This window comes from Diadema setosum, chromosome 9, assembly GCF_964275005.1.
Source record: "Diadema setosum chromosome 9, eeDiaSeto1, whole genome shotgun sequence".
Taxonomy (NCBI): Eukaryota; Metazoa; Echinodermata; class Echinoidea; order Diadematoida; family Diadematidae; genus Diadema; species Diadema setosum.
In genome coordinates, this window is record NC_092693.1 from 4,360,946 (window position 1) to 4,376,466 (window position 15,521).

Consider the following 15,521-nt stretch of genomic DNA (forward strand, 5'->3'; position numbering starts at 1 on the left):
GCCCTTTGATCTTGTAAAGGCGCCCCCCGACCTCTTTACGGAATTCCTGGATCTGCCCGTGAACATAACGATAATGATTTAAGAAACTACTAATACCACAATATCACAGTAGGCCTCTGGTTTCTACAAATAGAACTTGTTTTGTGAAAACATTTGAAACTATAAAATTCTACATTCTATTTAAGGTTGGATTTTATTGAAAGATTCGCCATTCTGTTTGTTCTATTTTCTTCTCTTCATTTATGTCAGCTTTTATAATGATTATTATTAATGAATGTTGATAATGATGATAGTGATCTTGATTATTAAAATGAAAGAAAAAGCTTGTTTTTCAAGACTAGAAATTGTACAGTCAGCTGACATGTGACTCACAGCTTATCACATGATGTTTTCATAACATGCCGGCTTCGTCAACACAAGTCTGTGGATCAGCTCTCCCTACTCACCATCTCTCTTGTCTGTAGCTGCATGCTCATTCTTCTAGGCAATTCAGATAAAACATGGCTGGATTCGGAGTCTTCATCGTTCTTCTGACTGTTTGTTCTGTCGTACATGGACAAGCCAGGGGTCTCCCGAGCACTAGGGAACCATGTTACCAACCCAAGATGGATCAAGGGATACCTGAAGTCATGTAAGACATGCACATGACGTGTACTTCACTAACAATTTAGATGTACTTGTATTGTACTGCAACTGTAGTAATTGTACACATATTACGTATATTTAAGGCTCCTGGCTAGTAGTAAATTAAATTTAGTACTGGGACTTGAGTGGTAGTGCAAAGTGGTAATACACCGTCGTGAAATATTGAAGGTAATGGTAATTACTAATACTAGATCTAGTTTGTTTCTACCCTTGTAGTAACCCCGGGACGCTCCGTATGCACAGTTACACACTGTGGGAGCACTGCGTGTTGGGGCTGGTCGCAGTTACCCTTGTAGTAAGATAGAGTAGATACTCTACTAAACATCTAGAAGGTCTAGTTCTATATTGATAACTGTCAATGTTATTTATTATAAATTTATTGCTGAAGTGATTATAAGATTAAGAATGCAAATGGGAAGAGATGAATAAGTTTAAGACTGAGAAGGAGAAGGAAAAAATGAGGAAAATACGTTGTCATTGAGAATATTGTCATTGACATTGTAAAATCTCAACTCTATCCCTTTTGTGTGAATGTTTAGACTACCGCCCGGTCGGTAAACTTATACACCATTCACAGCTGTAAAGGAAGAATAAATGAGCCAAATGATTTCAACTTTCATCTAAATAATGTACTGGTGTTAGTCCAGGAAGGTGAAATCCAGAAATCTTTGATTGACCTGGTGACAGATGTCATTTTCAATTGTCGTTTCTAGTACCCAGGAGAGAAGCCACTGGAAAGTGCGCAGTCTTCCGTCTGCCTTCGACTGGCGGAATGTGAACAACACCAACTTTGTGAGCACTACACGGAACCAGCACATCCCTCAGTACTGTGGTTCTTGCTGGGCTATGGGCACCACCAGTGCATTGGCAGGTGAGATTTCATTATGCAAATCGCAAATGTACCAATGCTATTGTGGACTGAACTTTACAAAGTCTTGACTTGGTTCATAACTTGTTCTAACTTTGTAATTGTATGCAGTTCTGTAAACTCCATAATGTCATTCTCACTTTTAGTTCTTCCACTACATAGTAACATACATGTATTTTTTTCTTTTAAATCCATTATCAGCCTACAAAAAACATTCCATAATTGTAAACCATGGTAACAGGTCTTTGAGAATTCAGGTCTAAAAATGGTCTCGATTGCTCCCTACTCTTCTCAGCTTGATGTCAAAAAAGCACATGGATGATATATTGATGGTTTATGAAATCTTTTGCTGACTAGTGTTGGTGGAGAAGAGTACTGAAGTGTGATGTCATAGCCATCTATATGGAAACTGGTTCTGATTAATCTAACATAGTGCAAATATCTGTTAACATGATGGTAGGTAGGTAACCATGCTCAAACAGACATCATCACCTTGGTACTCTAGGTTATACTGGAGACTTGCAGTGAGCATATGGATTTGATGGCATGGCATTTTATTTCTTCAAAGCAGTTTGTCGTTATGAATGTTTAGGAAACTTATACTTCAGGAAAGATGGTAACTGTATGTAGGTTTATAGTCCACTTCCTGGACTTTACTCGTAGCAGTATATATACACTGACACTTATGCATTGTGCCCACCACGGACGTTGATAGCGTCTGAATTACACAAAATCACCATTCCTTCGGGAGTACATGTACCAATCGGTGGAGTGTCGCAGTCAGTGGTTGGGCGCATTGTATGAGGTGCATGCATGTATGTATGTGTGCATGTGTTAGTGTGGGGAATGCGGACAATTAAAATCATCCAGCCTCCCACCTCGTCGGAAGACTGGTACTTCATTCTCTCCATGCTTGAGAGGTCCTTTTCACATAGGCCTACTCGAGTGGTTTGTGTTGAATAACACAAAAGGCAGTAATGGCAAAGTAGTTTGCCTTTTGGTGCAGTTAGAAGAAGAAAAGACAGGGTATGGGCTCAGCCAGTAAAGGCAGGCGGGGGGGGGGGGGGGTGGCAAGAGGGTTACAAAGAGATTGCAGACACAATGAATAGGATGATGTAGGTGAAAGGGATGACAGATGTATTGTGTGGAGGTACAAAGGTTAAAGTGGAGTGGAGAGACCTATTAAAGCAAGTCATTACTAATCAAAGGGTGATGTCAAGAGCTGGTTATGACAGGGAGGTTTGAGAGCTGGAGTTCTAACTTTTAGCTATGATTTAATTCAAAGTGCTTTCAGTTTTCAGGGGATGTCCGAAGGAATTCCAAATGCCAAAAAAATACAAATACCTTTGATCTCAACGTTTGATGCCACCATCTTCCTCATTAATTTAGAAATGTAACATAATGTTAGGAATATTCTGCTTGTTTATTCATCAAATGAAGTGAAACTTCCCCTAATATATGAAATTAAAGTTGATCCTATCCAGTAATGTACAAAATCAGGATCAGAGCTGTATGTTGTGAAAATGTTTAAAACTGTTCCCCCTGGAAGCCCAATCTTATCACTTTCCAACGAATTTCTGTGAATGAATTGTATGTTGTACAATCTTTGAGTATAGTTTGTTATGCATTAATATATGTCAGATTACATTAGTGTCTGGACATGTGAAGTTGAGTAATTTTAATTTTCATTTCATCAATCTTTCTGCAACTTCTATCCTTGCATCCCTTTGTCTTTACCGCTATTAACCTCTCATCATTTTTACGGAGGGATGGCAAAAAAATAATTTCCATCATAAAGACATGTATCAGCTTTACCAGAGAGTGGCTGGTCATTGTGCAGTCAGTCATGAATCCATGAAGCAGAGCCAATTTGGCCCATACTTCAAATGTTTTGAGTGGCCGCATCAAAGTGGGTTCAAAAGGAATAAGACTGTGTTGTGACCCCCAATCTCCTGAACATCTTTGATCACAGCAATCAGACATGCACATGACTTGTTTGTTTGTTTGTTTGTTTTTCTGTTTGTTTTTAGAGTGGGTCATCCAAATTTCTTCTCTTCAATATGCCTCTTCATGCATGGAGCCAAATGATTCATGAATACGGCAAAGCTTTTCCTTTGAAAACAGTTGACAGACCAGTCATCTTAGCAGCCAATGAATGATACACTAGGTGACACGACATTTGTTGCTCCTGTGACAATTGCTCCAGTCTTGTTTTCTCCAAGGACCTAGGGCTAGGGTTAGTGTTGTGGTAGGGTTTTAGGTTTAATTTGATGTGAGGATTAGGATTAGGGTTAGGGTTATGATGGTGGGTAAAATTTATGTTTGGCTTAGCGTGCAGATATCTCATGGGAGCAATTGTCACAGGAGCAAATGTTATGGAATTGGTATACCCACAGGCACATATGTTGCATACTGATGTCGCTCAACCAGTAGAGTGCATAATAGGCACGGACCCTTTTTCATTACCAGCATGTAAAGAGGTCATACCATGTCAAATTAATGGTTCATTTTCCTATCCTGAAAGATTTGTTGACTTACTCCTGTTGCAGTGGAAGTATTGAAAACTACAGCTGTAGTTCATCCCATTGCTCTCTTCATCATGCAGATCGCATCAACATCAAGCGAGGGAGCGCTTGGCCCTCGGCTTACCTGTCTGTCCAGAATGTCCTTGACTGTGGCAATGCTGGTACATGCCATGGAGGGGGTCAGCTTGGAGTCTACCAGTACGCCCATGATGCAGGCATTCCGGATGAGACGTGCAACAATTACCAGGCCAAGGATCAAGGTAAGTCTACCCACCACCCACTCCTGGCACAAGCAGCTATGAAGTTCGTCAGATGAATCTGACACAATGTGTAGATCATCACCAACAACATCATAAATTTTTGCATCAGATTCCTGAAGTACTGCTCATGCCATAATATTAGTTATGCAAGTCTAATTTTTTTTTTTTTCACAAATCAGACTTCTTGACAAGTCCAGTAGCAAGTGGTTAAATTTGCGATGATTTAGTATAGTATCATCATGCACCTTGCTCATGGACTGTTGCGTACCAGTACATGTATACTGTACATGCTCAGTCACATTCATGCTGGTAAAGAGTTAATAATTTGGCATGTCCTTGAATTTGCACTTGACGTGTGAAATTCACAAAAAATGAAAAATATGGTAATACAGTATTTATCAAAGCATGGTCTTGTACCCCGCTAAAAGTGGGTAGACTGATAGTAGTGTTGCACTTGCTTGAAAGATTTGTATCTCTGCCCTGGGTTGGCTAGAGGCATTATGTTTACTGTGTATCAATCAATCCATCCCAGATCTGACTTACTGACTATCACCTTAGTACAAATGAGTAAAAGTTTTGTAGGTTTTCTTCGAACCTGCCCTGTGTATACTACATAAAGTGTATGTACACTGGTTAGATTAGGAAAATCCCTTGTAGTTAATTATCAAAAGGTAAAAAAAAACGTGGCTAAAAGCAGTATTTTCCAGCAGTCACTTTGCCTGTGAATGTTCAATGCTAAGGTAATTCATTTGGAAGGATGCAAATGAATGTTTCTACCAAAAGTCACATGTCAAGATGTTGAATAATTTCCAGCCATCGCTTCCACTAGTGACTAGTACAGTGGTAATGCAATTCTGGGTGGAAGAAAAGTTATGATGCAGTGCCTCGACGTCAGTCTATGCAGTTCATTCAAATATTTGTTTGATTGTAGAAATTGGATTTTAGTTGACAATTTTATTGCTCACAATCAGCAAGGTTTTAGTTTTGTAGTGGCAAGTGAACTACAGGTGTAATGAGGCTTGTCACTAACCAGCTGTAGACCACTAAAGGCAGCTAACTGTCTTATTGTGTGTGTCTGATATGGGTGTGTGTGTTTGGGTGTGAGTGTGTAATTGCACTTGCAAGCACGTTGTTACTTGCAATTATTTCATCATGATATATAATATGTTGGCAACATGAAATTATTGATTTTGTAGATTGTGACAAGTTCAACCAATGTGGAACATGCACAACTTTCGGTGAGTGTGGCGCTCTTCAGAATTACACCCTCTACAAGGTCGCAGATTATGGCAGTGTGACAGGCAGGGACAATATGATGGCGGAGATCTATGCCAGAGGTCCCATAAGGTGAGCGAGATTTGTTGCCAAGTTTTTAAACTTCTTGGCAACGTGCCACATGAGTAAGGCGCAGTTAAGTTTAAAGTTTCTGACAATATCTGAACTAATTGTCCCAATTTTCACCAAATTTTCACAAATCGTTGTGCATTCGCACAGTCCATTCATTTGTTTCAGAAAATGTTCCCTCTAACAGTTTGTGGACAACAATTATTCAGAGCTCCTTCTTACTGTTGCTCTTATTTCCTCTTGCTGTGTGGACTTGTAAACATTCCATTAATTGCCCTAGGTAAAATGTGAATGTTTCTAACCTGGTAGGTCAAAATGAACTTTCAGTGAGCTTATTATCATTTGAAAGCTGCCACAAATTTTATTCACCTGTAAATGAATTTCATATGCCTTGTTAACAAATTTTATTTGCCTTTAAATGAATTTCATTTATCTTTACTGTGCACCATCCTTACCGAGAATAATTTCGTTTATTCAGGACCATGCTTTTGGAATCAACTAAATGATGATCTAAAAAATACACCAAGTCTTGCTGCGTTAAAAAAAAAGAGAATAATGACAGTTTTGTTTGTTTTCAGATAACATTTGAATCACATTTTTTTTTTCAATTTCAATTCAATTCAATTTTTTTTTTTATTTCATAGGCCTACTTCCCATATATATCAATACTACATTAAGATGATACCTCAATTTCTTGTACGTTGTCAATAATGTACAAAACAATAAAAAACAATATATATACATAACATACACAGTAGTTATAATGATTACTGGTCGAAAACCCAATTCTGGTTGTACGACAAGAAGTATGACAGGACCTTTATGAAAGTGAGCTTGTTTGTCTGTAAGCCCCTGGATAATCAGTGTTTGTGGAAGAAAAATAGAGAACGGATAAAAGTTAAGACCAGGTGATTTAATTAATACCATATAAACTTGAATTGAATTGAATTGAACCGCTATCCCAATGCCATACATTGCTAATGAAGGCTACTGCCCATGAACCCTGCTACATGTGAAACAAATTTGTCTGAAGCCATGATCGCTATTTGTGTTTGTCTCCCTCTAGCTGTGGCATTATGGTAACTGACAAGGTGGAAACCTTCCAAGGGGGCAAAGTATATGCAGAGTATTATGAACAGCAGCCCATGGTAAGTTCTGCATTCCGCAAAACATCGCCTGTTGTTCTTTCCTATGAATTACCGTAAAAGTGGATATTTTCACGCAACTAGTTTTTTTTTTTTTTTTTTTGCGCTCCGCGGAGGAAGTAGAGTTTTATATTTTTTTTATTCCGCAAAATCGAGACATCAACTATTGGAACTTTTATGGCAAACAAAATATTCCTGTGAAAGAAAGATAATTATTCAGAGGGGTGAAGGTTCAGATTCGAGTTTCTTCACTTTGTCTCCCTCTACAAATTAAATGTGTTAAGATCACAACTACTGATCTGTAAATTGCAGATCAGCAGTTGCGATCTTAACAAATTTAATTTGTAGAGGGAGACAAAGTGAAGAATCTTGAATCTGAAAATATTCCTGTGCTTTTATTTTCACGCTTGTTTCTGGTTTCGAAAAATGCATGAAAATTTCAACAATGCAAAAATCATTTAGGACTTTTACAGTGGTAATCTCTGGGGGTTGTTTTAAAAACAGACAGGGCAATTTAGACTACAAAAAAAAAAAAAGATACCAAAAACTGGTCAGTGAGACTAGTTGGAGGAAAAGGAAGTGTGTCTTGCGTAGACAGAATTGAGACTGCCATTGTTCAGTGTGGTTGCACTGTAGTTCTGTGGCGAGCGGTTTACCACCTGGCTACGCTACCTTCTGTAGGTAAAAGAAGTACGTAGGAAGTTGGGGTCTGACAAGTTAGTTAATAGATGGCAGTGTTTGCTTTTCAAAGAAAGTTAGATTCCCAAAAGCTCCGAAATGGATGTCAAAGGCACACTTGTCTAGCATTGTTTATCTATTCTGCCATCTGCCACAATGTCATTATGGTAATTTAGGGAAAACCCCTTGCTGGATTCTGCTGATACTAGGCTCAAGTATGCTTCCTGGAGAATAGATGCATAGATAGACTTTGGGAAAAATCTCCTTCCTGGCCAAAGTTCCTGAAACTTTTGGGAAAATAACTTTTACTAGCCATAACTTCAGGTAGGAATTTTAAGTGCTTACATTAAATCTAATTTTTGACTCAAATGTCATTGCCCAGCCACAACTTCAAGGGATGGTACAGTATTGGTGGAGATGAGAATTGGGCTTTTAACTTTTTGCGAGATACCGAGAAAACACTTATGAAATAGTACATAACATATCATTTTAATTCAGATTCAGATTCAGATTCATTTATTGTCCATATAGGAAATTCTTCTTGTTGGCATATGGGTGTACACATAGGAATATCTGCATACATACATACATACATACATACATACATACATACGTGCATTCATGTACATGTACACATATAAATAAACACAATTTTCAAACCACAATCGTACAAGCATAATTTATACTCACAATACAGTAAACACATCCATTCAATACCAGGAAATTATCATGACACCATTCCTCAAAGGCAAGTAGTTCTTCCCGATATTCGCGCTCATCATTACCACGAATCAAACCTATTATAGCAGTATCGTCAGCATATTTAACGATAGTAACGTTGTCATGTGATGAAGTACAGTCGTTTGTGTAGATAATGAACAACGGAGCTGACAACACACTGCCCTGGGGTGACCCTATGTGGGTAGTTACATAATCAGAGAACACATTCTGTACTTTAACTCTTTGAATTCTACAGGTGAGGAAATCATTAAGCCAGAGAATCAAGAGGAATTCAAAGTTTAAATGAAAGAAAGATGTTATTCAGAGGGGTGAAGGTTCAGGTGTGAGTTTCCTCAGTTTGTCTCCCTCTACAAATTAAATTTGTTAAGATCGCAACTGCTGATCTGTAAATTAACAAACATGTCGGAAAACAGGAAGCAGTGGGACTCGAACCTGTCATCTACTGCTTTCCGGGCAGCGACACTACCACCAGGCTGTCCCTGGTTGCCGGCAGTGACACGATGAACATGGAACAAATACCCAAGCTCCTAAATACCAACATTGTTATGTTAAGTAGTCCAAGGCGGACAAGGCATAGGATAAATGAAAGAAAGATATTATTCAGAGGGGTGAGATTCAGGTGCATCATGTCACTGCCAGCAACCAGGGACAGCCTGGTGGTAGTGTCGCTTCCCTGAAAGCAGTAGATGACGGGTTCGAGTCCCACTGGTTCCTTTTTTCCGACATGTTTGTTAATTTACAGATCAGCAGTTGCCATCTTAACAAATCTAATTTGTAGAGGGAAACAAACTGAAGAAACTCACACCTGAATTCAAAATTTATTCGCTGAAAATCGGGTTTGGAATGACTGAAACATCCAAAAACAAAGTAAAACAGAGTGATCGTAGTAAAATGTGGGTCCCACACTTTATTACAATTGCTCTGTTTTTGATATCTCAGTCATCTCAAACTAATTTTCATCAAATAAACGTTGAATTCCTCATGGAATTACATGCTCTTTCATATTTCATAAGAGGTTTCTCATTATCTTGCCAAAAAATGTTAGAAACCTGAAATTAGGTCTCAACCAAAACTATACTGTCCCTTTCATCTAGTAGAGTTAGAAATATAATAAAAAAGAAATATATTGCGCAGATCTATCCTTGAGTTCATAGGTCATGATCAATGACATTTGTCTGCATGTTAGTATTGGTCACATTTGTAATGAAATATAGTAATCATGTCCAAAGGTAGAGGTGTCCTAGTCAAGTGCATGTAAAAGTTGATATGCTGTAGTTTTAGCACAACAAAATGAAGAAGAGAGTATTTCACAGTTCCATGGATGTGGTTACATTTGGCAGCTTTGAAAATTGGTTTTGTATCACTACTGAATAATTGCTGGATTATGTGTGGCCTCTTTCTTGCATCATTCAGATCAACAAAGTAAAAACCTGGATCATTACTGTAAACTAGTACTCTGTTTGAGTAAATGGTGTGTCTGCCAAATGCATTTGTACGACAATGTGTGTGAATAAGTGTAGGATTATGACAGTGACCTAGATAGCGGGTAGATGAAATGGCAGCTTGTCATCTTATGAAACATAATATATAATTATGAATACTATACTGTGAAAGTGGCAATTTTCATGGCGTGGATTTATTTTTTCCTGCATTTTGCACAACCAGAAGCTAGAAAGAAAATAAAAGCACACAAGTATTTTTGCATGCTACACTTTCCAATACATAATGACCTGATGCCGCGGAATTGAAAACACACCAAATCATCTTACCCACCAGAGCGCCAAAAATGACCCACACAAAAATATCAATTTTTATGGTATACCATAACAAGGATTGTATCCCAAGCTTAAAGATATATATTGAAAAAATGAAAGAATGAAATCAGGTAACCCATTAACACCTCAAAGGGTTTTTTGTTTGTTTGTTCGTTGTTGTTGTTGTTTTCTCTTTTTTTTTGGGGGGGGGGGGGTTGGCAGAAATTATTATCTTTGCACCATTACACTGGCAGCTCTGATTGTCACAGCATATCCAGCACTAGAGAAAGATGAAATTGAACTGGTTTAATTGATTAAACCTTACTCACCCCACCTTACAAACCAAGAAAAAAATCAGATGTTTGCCAGTTTCATTCCATTTCATTTAATCTATTTTCATTTCCAACAATAATACATTTACAGCAAAACATGTATATACATGATTGTACAAAATCAATACCACATAATTTGCAGTATGGGGAAAAGGCTGTGAACAGAAATGCAATTTTACGCTGCAACCTCTATGACTGTTTGTGAATGGGGGTGGGGGGGGGAGGGGGTACTGGGGTTCCCTCATGAACAATAAGTACTGAGCGAACAGTACTTAGGAAGATTGCCTCCAAAAACATACAGAACCCTGGTGTACAGAATTTATTAGGAGTATAATATGACAGTAATATTAACTGGTATATATTGCCTATATGATCAGTCAGAAATGGAGAGACTTTCAAATATTTTGCATCCAAAATGATAAAATGACACATTACCTTATGAGGACTCAAATATAGTCAAAAGCTTTAATCTGTCTTGTGAAATACACAAGCTGGCAATGAATCATGAAAATCATATTAAAAAGACAGGGGTGGACTGTTCCTCTACAAATGGTACCATTGACCCTTCAGCCCCCCCCCCCCCCAACATTAAAAAGCAAAGGAACATGTTCTGCAGACTCTGAATGAAGAAGAATCAAGCAGACAAAAGCAAAACAAAACCAGGAAACAAAGAAAAATAAATACAATTCCTGCACTTCCCAGGGTCTCACCACAAAGAAACTGTAAAGAACGAGGTTCCAAAAAAGGCTACCACTGTCTGATGGAGGTAACAAATGTTTTTGCTTCCTCAATTTACATCGGTATATCAGTGGGTTGTAATAAAAGACTGTGATTCAGTGTTCTATCAAACTACACAGATTGATCGATCTTCATTTTCTTTTATATTTTCATTACAGCTCAAATATCACTAGGTATCAAAGTACAGTCTGTACCACTTTCTCTTTTCTCTGTATCAGGAAGTAAAATAAGCTACATCTAGTCTTACATCACCAGGGCTTGAAAATCAAGGAGAGACACTTGAGCTTAATGTTAATAAAAGATGCTGACTTTGTCACTGTCATTGATTTCTGCCTGAGTGAAATCGCCATGAAATTCAGCAGATCTTATAAATCTCAAACTGACTAAAAGGAAAACAAGACAGGGAAGTATGTCAACAGTCAAAAAACTGATCAGCCCACATTATGCTTGTGGCAAAGTTCTGGGTATTTTTAGCTTTAATGGTAACAATTATATCAATTTATGAAGAGCAAAACCTATGGACATATAATCTTCTGCGCTGCAAAAGCTTCTGATGTACTTGATGATGATAGACAGTCAAATGTAAAGATGTGTTTTGAGTCGTGATTTTAAGACTGCTGCAGTTGGGGATTTCCACAGTTTGGGAGCTGCACAGACAAATCATGTTTTTTATGTGTTTCTTTCTTGTTCTTATTTTGAGAGATTTTGGCAAATGTTTGTGTGTTTGTGTTTGTTTGTGTGTGCTTGTGTGTGTGGGGGGGGGGGGGGCAGGGGAAGTGTTGCTACCCTCTACCCTCAGCACCTTGGTTTTGTGACCCATGCATTAAATCTTTGGTGTTGTTGTTTTTGTATTTCAGATCAATCACATTGTGTCAGTGGCAGGCTGGGGTGTGGACGAGAATAATGTAGAGTTCTGGGTGGTGAGAAACTCCTGGGGTGTACCTTGGGTAAGTACTCTTGAGGCACGGTCAGACTGGCAAAAGATCAAGAAGTTTAAGATCACAAAGTCTTTGCGATCTTTTGTCATCCGATCACACTGGCAGCCAAACTTCTCAATCTTTGGATTGAGAAGTTTGGGTCATTAGTGCGCTTTAAAGGGACTGTACAGTACTGGTTGAGGTGAGGATTCAGTGTGTAATGTTTTGCGAGATATTTAGAAACCATTCTATGAAATGTTTAAGAGCATACTAAGGGGAATCAAAAGTTTATTTGATGAAAATTGCTTTTGAAATGACTGAGATATCTAAAAACAAGGTAAAACAAAGAGATCCTAATAAAAGGTGTGGCCTATCAATTTCATTAGGATCAATTTTTTTTGGTATGTCAGCCATTTCAAGTCCAATTTTCATCAAATACACAATGAATCCTTCTTGAAATTACGTGCTCTGTCATATTTCATAAGAGGTTGCTCATTATCTCTCTCACACACACACACACACACACAAAGTTATAGACCTGAATCCTCACCTAAGTATGGGCTACTGTACACCTTGGGCTGTTTGAAATAATTTATCATTTAGACGTTGAAGCCCTGTCACAACCAGCCTTGCGCTTAGATGGACTTGTCTCAACAACAGAAGGGTATCTTGATATTGTCAACCTTATCTACCCCAGTGTAGATGTTGATTAATTGACTATGCTAATGTAGGTATGCCGTGGATCATAACTTTCTTGTACGCACACTTCCACTATCAGAGAAGCTATTCTCTGGTTTTTGATAAAATTATAGAAGATTTGAAAGACATTCTAGGCTCTGTGTATCAGGGCTCATAATTTGTAGTGGCCAGAAGGCTCAGGGCCACTCAAATATTGATGACGGTCCACCAAATTTTGAAAAAGCTTATATTTTAGTGACCAGATTATCCAGCTAAAATTCGAAATAATGTTACATGTTTTCTTTAATTTGGACCACTATATTTCTTCAAATAGATGAAATTCTTCCTTCATGTTGGTTTTTGTTGCAACTGATTGACAAAATGCTGTACATCGATATAGATAAGCACTGAATAGATCAGTGTTTTTAGTAGTAGCCATGACAAAGGAAATCACGGGCATACATATTTACATCAAAATAGGGCAATTTGTCAATCAGAATAAAACTACATTTTTTTTTCAAAAATTTAAATTCAAAGATTCTGGTGCCCCAAAATGCTACTGTCAAGCCTGATATGTAATCATGCGTGTGCCTGTGTTTGTGTCTGTGTTTATGTAAGCCTGAATAAATTTGTATTGCACAAAAATGCACAATGCAATACATGTGTATCAAAGGATGCAATACATGTATATCAAAGGATGTAATGATGATTGATGTGTGCAATGCATCATGTACCGTTGTTGTTATGCAGTACCAGTACATGTGCTAAATTTTGGTTGTTCGAGGCAAACAATACATGGCAAGAGTTTGGCGCAATTTTCAAGCCAGAATGAGGGTCATCTTAAAGGGTGTGTACAGTTCTGGTTGAGGTGAGGATTTAGCTTTTTGCAAGATATTCAGAAACCACTCTATGAGATGTCAAAGAGCATGCAATTCCATGGGGTATCAAAAGTTTATTTGATGAAAATCGGTTTTGAAATGGCTGAGATATCCAAAAACAAGGTGAAACAAAGAGATCCTAATAAAGTTGTGGCCTGTCGCCTTTTATTATTATCACTTTTTGGGACATCTCAGCCATTTGAAAACCAATTTTCATCAAATAAGCATTGAATCCTTCTTAAAATTACATGCTCTTTCATATTTCATAAGAGGTTTTTCATTATCTCACTTGGGAATGTGCAAAACATGAATCCCCACTTCAACCAGTACTGTACAGTCAATTTAAGCTCCATTATCACAGTGTGCACCATCTTCACTTCCAAACCAGTTTGGTTTGCTGTCTGTTGTCAGCACCTTCTTCTGGACTCAAAATTATTCATCTTTTCAGTAGTGGCAGTGATCGATAGAAAGCTCAAGACTGGGATTCAGTATATACCATCCCTGTTTCTATATATCATATCTTTTTAATGCCATCTTCAAACTTGTTCGACAACTGGCTGTAGATTGCCCATCTTCTTTTTCTAGAATGAAGCCCAGTTTTTGAAACCGAACAGTACTTAAAGCGATCGTACAGTATTGGTGGAGATGAGAATTGGGATTTTAATTTTTTGCGAGATGCCAAGAAAACACTTACAAAATAGTACAGAGAATACCATTTTAAGAGGAATACAAAGTTTATATAATGAAAATCGGGTATGGAATGACTGAAACATAAAAAAACAAAGTAAAACAAAGCAAACGTAATAAAAAGTGGGTCCCACATTTTATTAGAATCGCTCTGTTTTTTATATCTCAGCCATGTCAAAACCAATTTTCATCAAATATACATTGAGTTCCTCATCGAATTACATGCTCTTTCATATTTCATAAGAGGTTTCTCATTATCTCACACACACTAAAAAATGTTAGAAACCTGAAATTAGGTCTCAACCAAAACTAAATTGGTATAATCACTTGAACATGACCAGTGTAAGCAGGAAGTAGACAATGATTTTGCTAAGCAACTGTAAGGCTACATAGCAGGCATGGAATAGAGACATCTTTCCTCCAAATTACATTTGTATGCTCCACCTACAATGACAGAAGCAGAGGATGCCCTATTTTTTCCGGTTGATGTTATGCTGGTTGTTTTGAGTGATTCCAACCACAAACTTCCTTCTTCCGTGTCCATCACTCCGCAGGCTGAACACGGCTGGTTCCGCATCGTGACAAGCAGCTACAAAGGAGGCCAGGGTGACCACTATAACCTGGGCATCGAGTCCAGCTGTGCCTTTGGCGATCCAATCTTACCTTGAAGACCTCAGCCTTTGACCAAGCCATCATCACAAGATTTCCCATGCAAATTAGGCAGCTATTCCCCTGACATAACTTCTCCTCCAAGAAAGTATCATCTGTAAAACTTGCAGTTTCACCACATTTTATGTTATTTTCTTTTCTTTCTTTATTTATTTTTGTCAAGCATTCCGAGAAAGTACTCACAGACAAAAGTAAATTGTGTTGATGTGATTATGGTTAAAACTTCTCATTGTTTTGTTTAGCTGGGAAAGGGGAAGTAAAAGTTGAAAACATTTCCAAACATTAAAAAAAATAATGGACTGAAAGTGATATGGAGAGAAAGAGAATCGTTTTTAGAATCACAGGAAATGACATTTAAGGAAGAGGACTTTGACGTAGCGTAATGCATGTGTGGCAGGCCCACTAAACACAAAGCAAGTGTACTGTTCTAGTCCAACATTTGGCTTGTATTTTGTGACTTATGTTCCTGCTTAAAATGGACGGATAGCTGACATCTTTACTGTTGATCAAATTCAAAATACATGCATCAGCATGTGATTTTTACATTTGTACGCAGCAATACTAGCTTTTATGATAATGAGATTTTGGTGCCTTATTGTGATGGTCCTTTTCTTTTGATTTTAGACCAGTCACAGCATGACTTCAGTCTGTGATTTGGGTAG

The 15,521-nt window shown here is 37.9% G+C and overlaps 1 protein-coding gene across 1 annotated transcript; it reads left to right on the plus strand.

Moving 5' to 3' along the window:
- The first annotated feature begins 500 nt into the window (after positions 1-500).
- LOC140232759 (cathepsin Z-like) lies at positions 501-14,877 on the plus strand. Its single transcript, XM_072312873.1, has 7 exons — positions 501-631; positions 1,359-1,516; positions 4,119-4,298; positions 5,495-5,645; positions 6,709-6,790; positions 11,888-11,977; positions 14,745-14,877. The coding sequence occupies exons 1-7, from the start codon at positions 501-503 to the stop codon at positions 14,856-14,858; spliced, it is 906 nt and encodes a 301-aa protein (XP_072168974.1). The 3' UTR covers positions 14,859-14,877.
- The last annotated feature ends 644 nt before the right edge of the window (positions 14,878-15,521 follow it).

Coding starts and splice junctions, on each gene's coding strand:
- LOC140232759 (XM_072312873.1), top strand. CDS start 501: ATGGCTGGATTCGGAGTCTTCATCGTTCTTCTGACTGTTTGTTCTGTC. Junction 632..1,358: donor CAAGGGATACCTGAAGTCAT/GTAAGACATGCA, acceptor TGTCGTTTCTAG/TACCCAGGAGAGAAGCCACT. Junction 5,646..6,708: donor TATGCCAGAGGTCCCATAAG/GTGAGCGAGATT, acceptor GTCTCCCTCTAG/CTGTGGCATTATGGTAACTG.